Below are 14,033 nucleotides of genomic sequence, written 5' to 3'. Positions count from 1 at the left end.
AGCCCTGCTGATCAACCTTTGTGTGTTTTGGCTTCCTGTTCCTGCCTGCCGTGTGCTCTATGTTTGTTTCTGTTACCGACCTTGGCGTGTTCTCAACTATTCCTGTCTGCTTGTGACCCTGACCTTTGGCGTGTCCCCGACTATCCCTGCTTGCCTGTTACCCTGAACCTTGGCGTGAACTCTGTTGTCCTTGTCTGCTTGTGGCCCTGACCTTGGCTTATTCCTTTACTATTTCTATCCTCCTGTTGCCTACTGTGGGTGTGAGCTGGGGGACCCTGGGGGTCGCAACCTGGAGCCAGTTGCAGCCCAGTTCATCCTCACCACTAGAGGCTCTGGTGAACACCTGCTGGCTCTTAGACTCCGTGTCCCAGGGAATCCTACGCTCTAACCCCAGTGGGATTAGTGTTGGTAGTCCAGTGGCCCTGCCTTCCTTACCATCCGCAGCAGTCAGCCGTAGGGTCCACTGCCTTGCGGTGCACTCCTGATCCCAACGGTGTGCATCTGTCACCTAGCCTCAAGGTGACTTGACACATATATAGTACAACAGAAATGGCCAATCACCCATCAAAATAATAAGTAGGGAAAGGGAAAGATAAAGAAATAAGAATTATCACTATAGAATAAATGTAAACCACATAGAAACAAGAGGACGCCAAAATTAGCTCCCCTATTCCTAACCAAGCCAATCAAAATACCAAACAAATGGGAAAACAATTATGAAATTTTATTTTGTATCTTTAAATGTAATTGTAAACACTAGCATGATCAATACATTTAATCATTATATATATATATATATATATATATATACATAAATGTGTGAAATTCACATTGTGTTCTGTAGAGATGTCGGCTTCCTTTCAGAGCCGGTAGATTTTCTCTTTGTGCCACCTGTTGCTCATCTATTGAACTGTAATCAAAGAGAGGTCAATGTCAGCAAATATTAAAACCATATTTAAATAACACATAGACTTTATTCGTTCATACTTTCTCATTGATCTGTAACACAAAAAATAACAGACATACATTTACACGGATTTGTATATCCAGCATCAATGGTGTATACTCGAAAAGGATCTGCCCATACATCAAACAATGATTATTTGAACATTGTTGGTTGCCTGATTGTTGTACCGTGTACACACGATCAGAAATTCCGCCAGCAAAAGTCCGATGTGAGTCTTTGGTCGGAAATTCCGACCGTGTGTATGCTCCATCGGACTTTTGCTGGCTTTTGTGTGACCGTGTGTATGCAAGCCAAGCTTGAGCAGAATTCCATCGGAAAAACCTTCCAAGGTTTCTCTAACGAAAATTCCGATCATGTGTACGCGGCATTAGTCTTTATTTTGATACGCTGTATTTCACTAACAGATTTTTTTTCACTAGAGGTCAAGTGAATATCATGTCTGCTTAAAGGGGAAATGTAGAGGATTTTGGTCAATTGTATTTTAGTTTCTTTTGTATTGTTTTTTTTTTTTTTATTGTAGGCAATTGTTATTACATATAAACATTCAATATACTGTATGCTGTTTCTGATTTTCAGTGTGTGCAGTGCTTGCTGGGTTGTCTAATAGCAAAGTCTGGAACCAGTTCTGTACTTCATAGTTGTAATTGAAGATGATTCAGCTTTGTGTTTAATCTGAGATCCTGCTATTAAATCTGTATTTACAACACAGCAGTTTTACATTTCTTTTTTTTTCATTAAGTTGGCTGCTTTTTAGAAAAAAAAAATTGGCCTCAATTATCTTATAATGTCCATTGATGATATTAGATATAAGCAGATAGAACTGAGATACTCACAGATGGTGTAAGAGACTTGGAAGCCCTTTGCCTGGTTAGACTTGTCACTGTGGAATACGAGAACCATAGAATTGCCTTTGGAGTAAAACACAGGGATGGTGCGATCCCCACAGAATGGACCCTTTTGTGTACCATCCATGAAGAGTTTTAGATAGTCGTACATACAGAAAGTGGCAGACTCTACATGGAAGTCACTTATGGTCAGGGAAATCTGAAAAAGAAATACAATTATGACTAACATGACAGCCTTGTGTTCATGCAACAAACAAATCATTTTTATTGCATAAAACTGAGTATTTTTTTTTTTACAATTCATTGATGTTACAGTCTACCTGAAATAATATTTGACCTTAAAGCCATATTAAACCCAAGAGAAAACATTTATTATATTACAATTCTTACATGTGATGGTTACTTTTTTTCTTTTTTAGACTTTCTTCTAAGTTAATTTAGGGATCCAGCCAACAAGTCTGTTGTTTTCCAAAAGCACAAGCTATCCAGCAGAATGTATCAGTTTAGCCAATAAGCCAAATCATTCCACACTGGCAGCGGTGCTTAAAATTATCAGCTTTATTTATTCATGTAAAACATTTATCCCAAAAGGAAAAAATTACTGTAACTATTTATAAAATATAAGCTAAAATTTGGATTCCACTTGTTAGTGTATTTAAATCTGCTAATACATTTATTCATTCACCTGCCTACAATAGACTCAAGAAACTGATCAACTCCCTCCCTTCCTCTCCCCGGTGCTCCTTTTACTCTCTAAAGGGGTGCCAGGAATTAGTCCAGTGCTACAAAGTCAAGTAAAGCTTTATAAACAGCTTACAAATGTCACACCACCAGTTTTCAGTCAGCTTCACAAATTACCATCAACACTTCCTGTCAACACTGGGAAATGATCCAGAAAGTCTTGGTGGTAGATAGTCTTAGAGCAATCTACTTTAGATTTGCCAACAGCCATGTATTGTAATGCCCTGAACAATACATTCCATTTACATTCATCCAGGTAGGCCCTGGTGAACGCTGGTAAATTCAAAGGGGGTTGTATATTCAGATAGTAATGTGTCTGTCCAACATTAAATTTTGTTTGTGTGACAATTTTAGAGAATGTGGAAGTCCAACAATTAGGGAGAATTTTGAAGTCATCTTGTTTTACCTTATATCCAACAGGAGCTGTGATAGTGTAGTTACAATTCATGTTTGGACTGTAGTTCCCTGGGTATCCCGGAGATGTAAAGCTGCCTTGAGAGTTAAAGAAGGATCCTCCACACTGAACTGTAAGAATATAGATATAATCAATATAGTAAAGAGATTTATAAGAGTATATGACATCATTTTATGTTTATGTATATACTGTATATACAAAGTTCATCCTCCCTTTCCGAGCTCCAGGTTGATCTTGGGCTAAGACACCACTCTGCAACCTTCAATGCAGAGCTCAGATGTAGAGATGGCCTACACAGGCAACAAATGCTGCTTCAGGGCAGGAATGGGAGAGAGTCACATGTTCTGCCTTACCCAGAAGTGTTTCACAGAGAACTAGTGAGAAAACAGGAGTGTCCTATGAAAATAAATAACTGTAGTGGAGATGGGTGGGCTACCATACAAACCTATTATTGTGTCCTTAATGGGGTAAGTGCAGAAGCTGTAAAATCTATCCATCTTGTTCCCCCCACTGCACTGCTTGAGTTAAATACTTCTTTAGTCTAGAAGGTGATAAATAAATTGAAATGCTTACCTTATTTATCCCCCCACAGGCTTCCTCCATGATGTACTACTAAACTGTTGTGCCAATAGTCCCTACTTGGGAGGGATCTCCTCTGTATCTATGATTCTTCAGTGTCTTTCTCTGAACACTTTCTTTACTATTAAAATAAATCGGCATACCTGAGCTATATGAAGCTTGGAAGCCGACCCCAGCAACAGCCCCGTCAGTGACGAACTGGACCAGCATCTGGCTTGTAGAAGCGATGAGTGGAGGGATGGTTTGACTTCCGCACATTTTATCCAACAACACAGGGGAGTTCTTAGAGGGGCCGTCATAGATCCTCATGTAGTCTGAGTCACAGTTAGGAGTGGATTGGATATTAAAGCTACTGAACTTTAATGAAGCCTAAAAAGTGGCACAAGGCAAATTTATTATCTACAGTAAACCCCAAACTTCACATATTTGTAACTGCAAACTGGATTAATATGTAATTGCAATAATATTGCAATTGATTATTATATTAATGCTTGAATAGTCCTTCAGAAAAAAATATGAATATGAATATGTATGATTCTAATTTCTGTTAAACGATCTTGCAGCTATAGACTTTTCTAGCTAACATGTCTCTTCAAATGTGTGTATTTTCCATAGATTTTCAAGTTGACAGAACTCTTCTGCTCCCTCTGATTATTTGTTGCTTGTGGTTTCTTCAGGGAAACAAATAAGCTTAAACAAGACACATTTGGGGGAAGAAACTTTTAACAGAAATCTTTTGTTTAACGCTATTTTGAATTAACTCAAAGAAACCTGTGACTGTGGATATTGCAATACTGTTACTATTGGTAACATACTTGTAAGAACCAGAGCCCCAAATTAATCCAAGACCCATTTTGTTCCCGCCAAACCCCCATTCCTACAATTACGTCACCATCAGATGTGGGGTAAAAAAAAACTCGCACATCAGAGTTGCCAAAATAGGGTTCCAGCAATGAAGTGGTAATAATAGTCTGAAGGTGGGCCATAATGAAGGGAAGAATTATTCCAACATATGGAGCAATTGGTGGTTGAAGCTGAGTATGAGGTTCAGAGACATATACATCCTAAAAGACCTAGGGTAGGGAGTATTTAGACCTATTGCTTGGCACTATACTAGTCAAGTCTCTATTTTTTATTAATGTAAAATTTAGGTGGTGTACAAAACAATCTTCTTATGGCAGTTTATTTTCACAGCTAGGTTACTAGACATTTAGGGTCACATTTTGCATGTTTACATCTGTCTCCTTACCTGTCCTGATGGAACCCTGATCAACCAAACACAATCACAATTATTAGGATAAGCAGAAGGATAGTTGTCAGAAGTGAAAATTCCTGTCTTATTATTAAGCAAAGTTGCACAGACACCTGAGAAGTGAAAAATAGACATATAAATTGTATTTAGTCACTGGTGGAATAGACTGATAATAATATTAATAATGAATTGGTGGACAACAGGGGAGGGGGTATTAACCTTCTATTAGATTAAAACTGCTGGAATTTTCAACCTAAAATCAAATGAACCTTGAGTTTAACCCCTTTATGTTGAAGATAAAAGATCCTTAATGCCTCAATGCAGTGTTACAACTTTCACATGTTAGTGAAACGGAATGTATCTTTACAACTACCTTGTGCATCCAGGTGAATTATACTTTGTTTGTTCAGGCCAAATTGAGCCTTCATTTTATGGTAAAATTTACATTTCCTGATATTTTACTCTTTTTTTTCAAAGAAAACTGGCTAAATTGTAAACAATATTATATTTTTTTAAAGCGGTTGTTCACACAATTTTTAAAGTTTATCTCAGTCATTTTTTAATACAGCACAGAATGCAAAATGGAACTTTTTTTTTTTTTCCGGGTGTACCTGTATATATGTGCCTTGGTTTTTCTTTGCTGCATACACTCTCTGTGGCTATGGGCGGGTATTTTGCGGGTATTTGTGTCATTTCCTGCCTCGCTGCACTGTCTCCTGGGATCTCCTGTATGCTCCCAGGAGTCAGTGCGGAGGCCCTGCGCGAAATCTCGCAGGATTTGCGGATTGACGCCACCCGTTTGTGATGGCAACAAGGATCTTTACAATGCTCTGCGCTGTTACAACTGAGCATGCGCGGGAACCAGCAAGGAATGCTGGTAGATCTGCAATACTGGAACCAGGAAGTGATTGCTTGTGGGCTTCAAATGCCCACAAGCAAGATGAAAACGGCAGTACATATTTTATAACTCACTCTTTGAAACAAAAACGGACATCTCGGGAGGAAATGACTGCAAAAAGTGAGTGTGACATTGTAAACATGTGTATTTTTAAGTGTAAAAAAAAAAAAAAAAACGCGAGTGCACATCCGCTTTAAATCTAACTGTATCTTTCTTATCATTACTATATGACCCACCAAAAATAAATAACCCAAATGAATTTGAGATGCAAGGGGATGCCACATGTGTACAATATTTATTGTGTACACCCATAGTAGGGCCCAGAGACAAACGTGCACATTTTGGGGGTTTTTTGTCAAAACATTTTTTTTTTCAAAACTGTAAAAATTCACTTGAAATGCAATCATAAAAAAGTATAATTTCTAATGTTTCAAAGCCATAAAACTGGAATGTACAGGAACTTACTGCATTGATAAAGTCGGTTAATTTTAGTGACATCCAAGACACTCAGTCCAATTGTCTGCCCAATAGGCACATTGGGGTCAGGCTTGGGGACAATTGTGGGTTTGTTTGAAGTGTTGGAGAATGCATAGCTGGAAAATGTTAAATGGAGATAAGATTGACATATTACCTTAAAAATATTTTATAATTCATGGGTAATTCACCAGCTAATATAAAAGTCATGACTTACGCATCATAATGCATCACTGAACCGTAATCATATGGACTGCCCAGGTTATTAGTGTCCGCTTTAGCAAAATTACCCCAGTATCCTGTAAAAAGACAAAAGCAGTGGTAATGTCTCTTTTTTGAAAACATGGCTAAATTCGTTTTGTGTAAATGTCCGCAGTACCTTGAGAGATGTACTGGAAATTGATGTCAACATAATTGTCACGATCACTTCTTACATGCTCATGGTAGAAGCCCAGGGCATGTTCTAGTTCATGTTGTATAATCCCCCTGTAGATGCAGCCTCCACCCAATGAAACGGTCTGGCTTCCACCAGTTCTTCCAAGATATGAGTAACAGCTAGAAATAGTAAATATACCTTTCAAAATAGTTATGCTTTAATACCATTTGGGAGCCTAAGACAATAGTTTAATAGAAACAATGAATCTGAGCTACAGAAAGAAAACAATCAATATCTATTTGTGCTAAGCTTTTGACCCTTCTAACTCTAATGCCCCGTACACACGGTCGGACATTGATCGGACATTCCGACAACAAAATCCTAGGATTTTTTCAGACGGGTGTTGGCTCAAACTTGTCTTGCATACACACGGTCACACAAAGTTGTCGGAAAATCTGACCGTTGTGAACGCGGTGAGGTAAAACACGTACGTCGGGACTATAAACGGGGCAGTGGCCAATAGCTTTCATCTCTTTATTTATTCTGAGCATGCGTGGCACTTTGTCCGTCGGATTTGTGTACACACGATCGGAATTTCCGACAACGGATTTTGTTGTCGGAAAATTTTATATCCTGCTCTCAAACATTGTGTGTCGGAAAATCCGATGGAAATTGTGTGATGGAGCCTACACACGGTCGGAATTTCCGACATCAAGGTCCTATCACACATTTTTCGTTGGAAAATCCGACCGTGTGTACAGGGCATAATTCTAATATCAGCAGGTGTATCCCTATGTATGTGCCCAGTTCTAATAAGGGGTATGGCGTTTAGGAGCTAAGTAACGTTGTGCTGGCTCCAAGCATTGGATCACAGCTCACTTTTGGACAGACATATTTGGTTTTATTTTCACTGTAATATTTTAAGTGGAATCCATTGAGTCTGATGACACTAAGCCCCACTCCCTCAAAGTCACTTCCATTTTTCTACTATATACTCAATGTTAGCAGCGCTGGGATAAATATTTTATGTCCTTGTGCTATTTCTGCTAGGTACACAAAAAAAGGAGACAACCAAGAAGCACCTTGTTTTTGGCTTGTGACTTTCACATGTATTTGCAATTGTACAGAGGAGTTCCATAGTTTTTTTTGGAGGAAATTAAAAAGAGAAGCCATCATGCACAAATAGGTAATGTAAAGTCTAAGGTGTTTATGTTTTAGATGCCCCTACTGTTTCTCTTTTTGTGAAGCACTATGATAGACAATAGACAACCTTACCCATCATCAGGAACGATGTCGATGTAATCATCTTCTGTTGTAAGAGGCACAAACCTCACACAAGTCAATGTCTCAAACTCGGCCATGGCGAGCACAATACTATTCAGGTCACTGGGACCTGGAAACAAAGATAAAAGGTTGGATTTCTACAAATAACAAATAGCAACTTAGGCTCTGTTTCCACTAGTGCGACTTTTCATGCGACTTGGGACTGAAAAGTCGCATGACAAATTGTTTCCCATGATTTCCAATGAGTACCGTTCATATCTGTGCGACTTCAAGTCGCAGCGACTTCAAAGTAGTCCCTGCACTACTTTGGTCCCACTTTGATGTGACTTGAGGTCCATAGATACAGGCATTGCTTCAAATCGCGGTAAAAAGTCGCGGTAAAATCGCGGTAAAAAATCGCGGCAAAATCGCGCAACTTTGGGGACGCACTAGTGGAAACATAGCCTAATACTTTAATGCAAGAGATGAAAGAGGGAACTCACTGTAGCTGGATGCTATGATGTAGGGAACAGGAACAGTACCATTATCACTTTTAGGCCAAAGGCAAGAAGGACAGTTTATGGCGCTGCGGTCATTTTGTACCAGCATATCGCCTCCATACATGGGTGTTTTGCTATCTGAAAATACAGAACTTGGTTATAGTTAATACACAAAAATGTATTGGATTTTAGCTGCCCATACACTGTGAACTGGCTGAAGTTTGCTATGTGGGTGGCTGTGTCAGTCCACTCTCACCTGACATTCTTTGACTGAAAAATGGACGGATCCAAACAGATAATTTTAGAACTAACAGCGGCTGCATCTAATCAGATGCAGTACAGTACAGTGTTGGGGTATACAACAGAATAGAATAGGCACAGTGGGAATCTGTGCATCCGAAGGAACCTGTTAGATATTTTCATGCAGTCCAAAGGCCCAGCTTTACTCAGTTCCGTGACTCAGCACAGCCCTGTTTGGCAGGGGAGGAGACCTGATTTTGCTCTGCTGCAGTGAAGTTGACCTCTTGAATCTTCCCATGCAGGACACAGCAGAGAGTGGGCCCCCGCGTAGAGCCTTCCCACTATGGAGGGCAGAACTTAGAAATGCCCAGGAAAATGCTAAGCTTAGCTTAACCCCTTCCCACCTGGGCAACCAAAACAACTAACTAGCTAATCTGTAAGCACCTGATTACACACAGCCCTGTTTGGCAGGGGAGGAGACCTGATTTTGCTCTGCTGCAGTGAAGTAACACTTACAAGTCTGATAATCTCATGTGTCTGTCACTCTGCTCTCTCCTCCTATTACAATGAAGCATACAGTACAGTACAGCTAACATACTCATTGTGCCACTTCTCCCACTTCTAGTCTGAGCTCTACAATAAAGGTACTTACATCGTTTGTATTTAAAAGAGTACAATTAAGATGTAGTAAGGAATACAGAGCTGCATTAATTTATGTTTTTTTTTTTTTTTAATCTACCTGGAGTGTAGCTTTAATTGTAGATTTAGCACTAGAAATTGCAACAGAAGAATAAACAGTTTTACTAGAGATTCTGATGCTGATTTTCTACTAAATTCCCATGCAAAGTGAAATTTCCAAAGTTTGCAAAGTGAACTGTCTATTTGCCGTTAATAATTCAACCTCTTTATCTCACATGTTTCAATGCAATGGTAGAAGTGAATAGGAATCACCCACCAGTCTTTTTTTTTTAATAAAATAGTGATTTTTTAAAGACTCATTCAGCAATGATGAAGATCTGCAATTTAAGACAAGAATGCCATATTTCTCCTCACATGCTATTGGCTAGTCCATCAGTGCATGATTTAAAGGATCGTGAAACTCATAACTTTATTGAGTATAATTGGTTATTGTCTATTCCTTTGCCTGGATTTAGCGCCCTCATAATGCAGTAACAAATCCTGTGGTTTAGAATAATTACCTTTATTAGCTTTTAAAATCTTGCTGAAGATCCCTTGTGGCACTTCGGAGTCCTCACTCTTTGGGGCTGTGTATACAAAATACCCATTAAGCACATCTAGTGAAATAATCGCAACCAAAAAAATAAAATGACTTAATTTTTGTGTAAATATTGAACCCATTTTATAAATTGAATTATGAATGAAAAAAAGGATAGCTCTTCAAAGCTATCCCTGATTTGTGAAACTTCTGGTCGGAAAATTCTTTAGGTCTTTGCCTGAATCTCCATGATTATCATAAACACTGTCACCTAAGCAAAAGGAGAGGGCTTTAAAAAAATACCCTGTTGCCAGGGTCTAAAAAACATGGCGGTGATTATATGCGCATGCAACATATTTTAGGTATCTCATTAAATGTAAAATATCTCCGTTGTGTAAACAGCCGAAAGCTGGAAATTGCTGCTTGGACGTGATGTCACCAGCCCCAGCAGACTCAGAGCTTTCGCTCAAATGACACTTTATAGTATTCCTCTTCATTCCTCCCCCAGCAGCTAAATCAAAGTTTATGTGGGGAGGTGAGGGAAGGGACAGAGATGCTGGGCCAGCACAGACAGTAATTGGACACTCCCAGAAGAGGGGAGGGCTAAGAGAAACAATGAGGGAGGGGGCTGGGCTAGGGAAGTGACTCTCAGAATAGTCAAATTTTTTTTGCAAGTTCAAAGCCACATTGCAGGTGAATAATAAATCATTTATAGAAAGGAAAATACTGGAAGCAAACATTTAAAATGTATTTTTCTAAGGGTTTTATCTGCAATCTTTTAAATTGGTGAAAGGATCTCTTTAAAGTAAGGGATGTTTACCATAAGAGCTATAAAATGGTCTTTCATAGAGGCTGGTTCTAGATGGAGAAGGAAAATATTTTTTATAGATTATGTGGCCAGGCTGATTACGACCAATGGAGCAGTGCAAACAATTTTTGATTTAGGAATTAGGATTTAGGATTAGGAATGTTATAAAAAAAGGCTAATGAATGGGAGGAAAAAGCAGAACAAACAAAACAGCTGATAGAGAACAGAAAGAAAGCAAAAATGATTCCTTAAATAAGAATGTTAAAAAGCTTACCATCTTTGTTCACTCCAAGTAGATGGTACTGGAAAGTAAAGTTTTGCATCAATATCTTATTTCAGATGAAATACAATAATAACAGATAACAAGTCTTGGCCCCAACTCATCCCCATCCTGCAGAATCCTCCTCAGTCCTACTGGGAATCTCTCAAAACTGAGGTAAAATCCTTTCTTAGACAGATGTTACCACAACAGTCATTATTGGAAGATTTTACCGTATTCCCTGTTCTGTTCCCAATTATAATATTTTAGATTACCCGTCACTTTCTGTCCTAATGGCAATGGGCTGTACAAAAGTCAAATCTCCCTACAGGCGACCCGGGCAGTAATAAGGAAGTGTTAAAATCTAAGAGGATTCCTAACCCCCCACCTTTTCCAAAACTAAGGGGATAACTATTTTGGTTTGATTTACACTTCACTACTAGCTAATATTGTTAGTAACTTCTTGGAATATACTTTCCTAAATATAGTTGTCACCTGTCCCCTGTACTGTTCATGTCAGCTCATCATCTCACCTGTATTTGTGCAGATAGAGGTAGACTGGTCACCAGCCCCGTAACACAGCCCAGAAGCAGGAGGAAGACTTTTTCATTCATCTTGTTCAGAATTCTCCTTCACTGTAATGTGAAATATCTTCTCTCTGAAGCTTGGTGTGACACTCATCTTCTGGATCACCTTTTATACAGGTACCAGAGAAGATCTGACCAATCATGAGACAGGAAACCAAATTTCAAGAATGACCTAAGTGGACGTGTATGGGAATTAGAAATGTATAATTATTTCATGTGTGACACTATGGTCATTATTATCTTATTATTGTCTTGGTGTTCTGCTGTCCAACTTGTAATTGATTGTCATGGTCTCCTGACAATTGTCTATAATGACATAAAAAGGTCTTGTGTGAGTAATATAATTGCCAACTGATTTTTTCAGATAAAATGTAAATAAATTGGGACTGGCAATGTAATTTTACATTTATCTTTGTATTCAAGGTTATACACATTCTATGAGATAATTCATCAATACAGTGCCGTGAACAATGATGTTTTACAAAATGCAAAAAACCATAGTAAACAAACAGAGATAATTTCTCTTTTAATTTGAAATTTGATCATATTAAATTAAACTGTGATTGCTTAAAGTGTTATTAAAGTCTCATATTTGTTCATAAAATAATAAATAAACATGTTATACTTACCTGCTCTGTGCAGTGGTTTTGTACAGGGGAGCCCAAATCATCCTTTTCTTGGGTCCCCAGCAGGCGCTCCTGGCCCCTCCCTCATGCCAAGTGCCCCCACAGCAAGCAGCTTGCTATGGGGGCACCCGAGCTAAGCCGCTGCTCTGTGTGGCTATTCAGACACAGAGCTGTGGTTTAGCCCTGCCTCCTCCCACTCCTCATTGGCTCACTGAATTTGATTGACAGCAGCGAGAGCCAATGGTGCCCTGCTTCTGTCTCAGCCAGTGAGGAGGGGAGTCCCGGACAGCTGAAACCCTCGTGCAACATCTCTGGATCGAGCTGGGGCTCAGGTAAGTATTAGGGGTTCTGGGGGGGGGGGGGGCTGCTGCACACAGGTTTTTTATCTTAATGCACAGAGAAAAAAAAAAAAACCTTCTGACTTTAGAACCACTTTAATTTGGGTAAACCTGGTCTTCACCCCTAGGCCTAAGCGCTAACCACTTTGCCACTGTGCCGCCCTGGAGGTGTAGCTGGTTGCTAAACACTTAATACTATCTATGACTATTGGCCATGCTGCTGCCTTCTTGGGGAACTCAAAACTGCAAAAAAATAAAGATAGAGGGGAGACCCAAACAGCCTCATAGTGTAGTAATCATTTTTTTCAGTAAAGCAATCTTAAAACCAATAAATATTGCACTATCAAGTCAAGAAGGAGAAATGGCATATAGCCAAGCAGAGAAAGTTCCAGAACCAGTGGATCCGAGCCAGTGGCTCCAGCTGCCATTAATGAACTGACAACCACCACTGTAGGGGAAACACTGAGAGACAGCGCCACCTCCTCTCTCCAGCCACCCCCTCTATCACCAATAAACCAATAGAAAGATTCATGCATTTCATGAATATATCCATGGCTGCTGTTGCCACCCCCTATTCAGGCACCCGGCTCCTTTATGGGCGCCTGAATTACAGCGGCGGGGAGTGTTTTTGAAGCACCTGATTAGAGCCATAGGCTCTGCTACCCATCACCTGATTGGCTGAAACAACAGGCACTGTGATTTGACGCCTATCAAGTGTCAAATGATAGGAGAGGGTGGGTGGAGAGGACAGTAGAAGAAGACATCAAGGACATCGCCCGCCACTATGGGTGAGGGAGGGCACAGTGGCAGCATTCGATGGGCACAGTGGGAGCATTTGATGGCACAGTAGGAGCTTTGGATGGCACAGTAGGGTCATTTGATGGGGCACAGGGGGAGCATTTGATGGGGCACAGTGGGAGCATTTGATGGCACAGTAGGAGAATTTGATGGCACTTTGGCTGCGTTTGATGGGCACAGTGGCTGCGTTTGATAGGCAGTGGTGGCATTTGATGGCACAGTGGGGGCAATTGATGGGTACAGTGGCTGCGTTTGATGGCATAGTGAGGCTGCAATTGATGGGGTTTTTTTCAGAATTTTTCATTTGTTTGCACCCCCCAAAAAATCTTGAGCAGCACCCGCCACTGACTGATAGTACTGACTGAAAAATGTGCCTCTTCATGATCGCCCTTTGGTTTATGATAACATATTTTATTGTTTGTTTATGAGTTTTCTCTTCCAATTGTTCCAGATGTGCTGATATTGGATCAATAATGATGCTCGACATTTCATTTTACTTGTGTAGATAAATTAATTAGATTCTATATCTAGCTATTTTTTTTCATTTAAGTATTACATTTTTTTTTATCATTATTATCCACATTTAAATCAGAAAAAAAGTTTATTGTATTAAACAGGCAACATAACAGTCCGAAACAAGACAATACTATAAAGCTTACATCCACATAGATATCCAAAGGTTGTAATTACAGAAACATTGACACAGACAGATGCCTGTGCTCACATACTCATATCAAATACAGTGCTGGTATTGTGCATCCTTGACTCCATCATACCCAAAGTGCAACAAGGGTGCATATAATTATCCTAATTTAAATGAACAACAAAACCCTATGGTATATTTGGACACA

The 14,033-nt window shown here is 39.5% G+C and overlaps 1 protein-coding gene across 1 annotated transcript; it reads right to left on the bottom strand.

Annotated features, from left to right (window-relative positions):
* Positions 1-1,084: 1,084 nt before the first annotated feature.
* On the bottom strand, positions 1,085-11,447 carry LOC141117813 (embryonic protein UVS.2-like). The gene is made up of 12 exons (XM_073610844.1): positions 11,367-11,447; positions 10,849-10,876; positions 9,750-9,815; positions 8,314-8,448; positions 7,823-7,940; positions 6,551-6,726; positions 6,389-6,470; positions 6,163-6,290; positions 4,797-4,912; positions 3,691-3,916; positions 2,960-3,078; positions 1,085-2,011 (listed from the first exon to the last, which is right to left on the bottom strand). Exons 1-12 carry the CDS (start codon positions 11,445-11,447, stop codon positions 1,742-1,744), a joined length of 1,545 nt encoding a protein of 514 aa, XP_073466945.1. The 3' UTR covers positions 1,085-1,741.
* Between the last annotated feature and the right edge of the window lie 2,586 nt (positions 11,448-14,033).

Source organism: Aquarana catesbeiana, linkage group LG13, assembly GCF_042186555.1.
Source record: "Aquarana catesbeiana isolate 2022-GZ linkage group LG13, ASM4218655v1, whole genome shotgun sequence".
Classification (NCBI taxonomy): Eukaryota; Metazoa; Chordata; class Amphibia; order Anura; family Ranidae; genus Aquarana; species Aquarana catesbeiana.
This window is presented reverse-complemented; position numbering and strand designations above follow the sequence as displayed.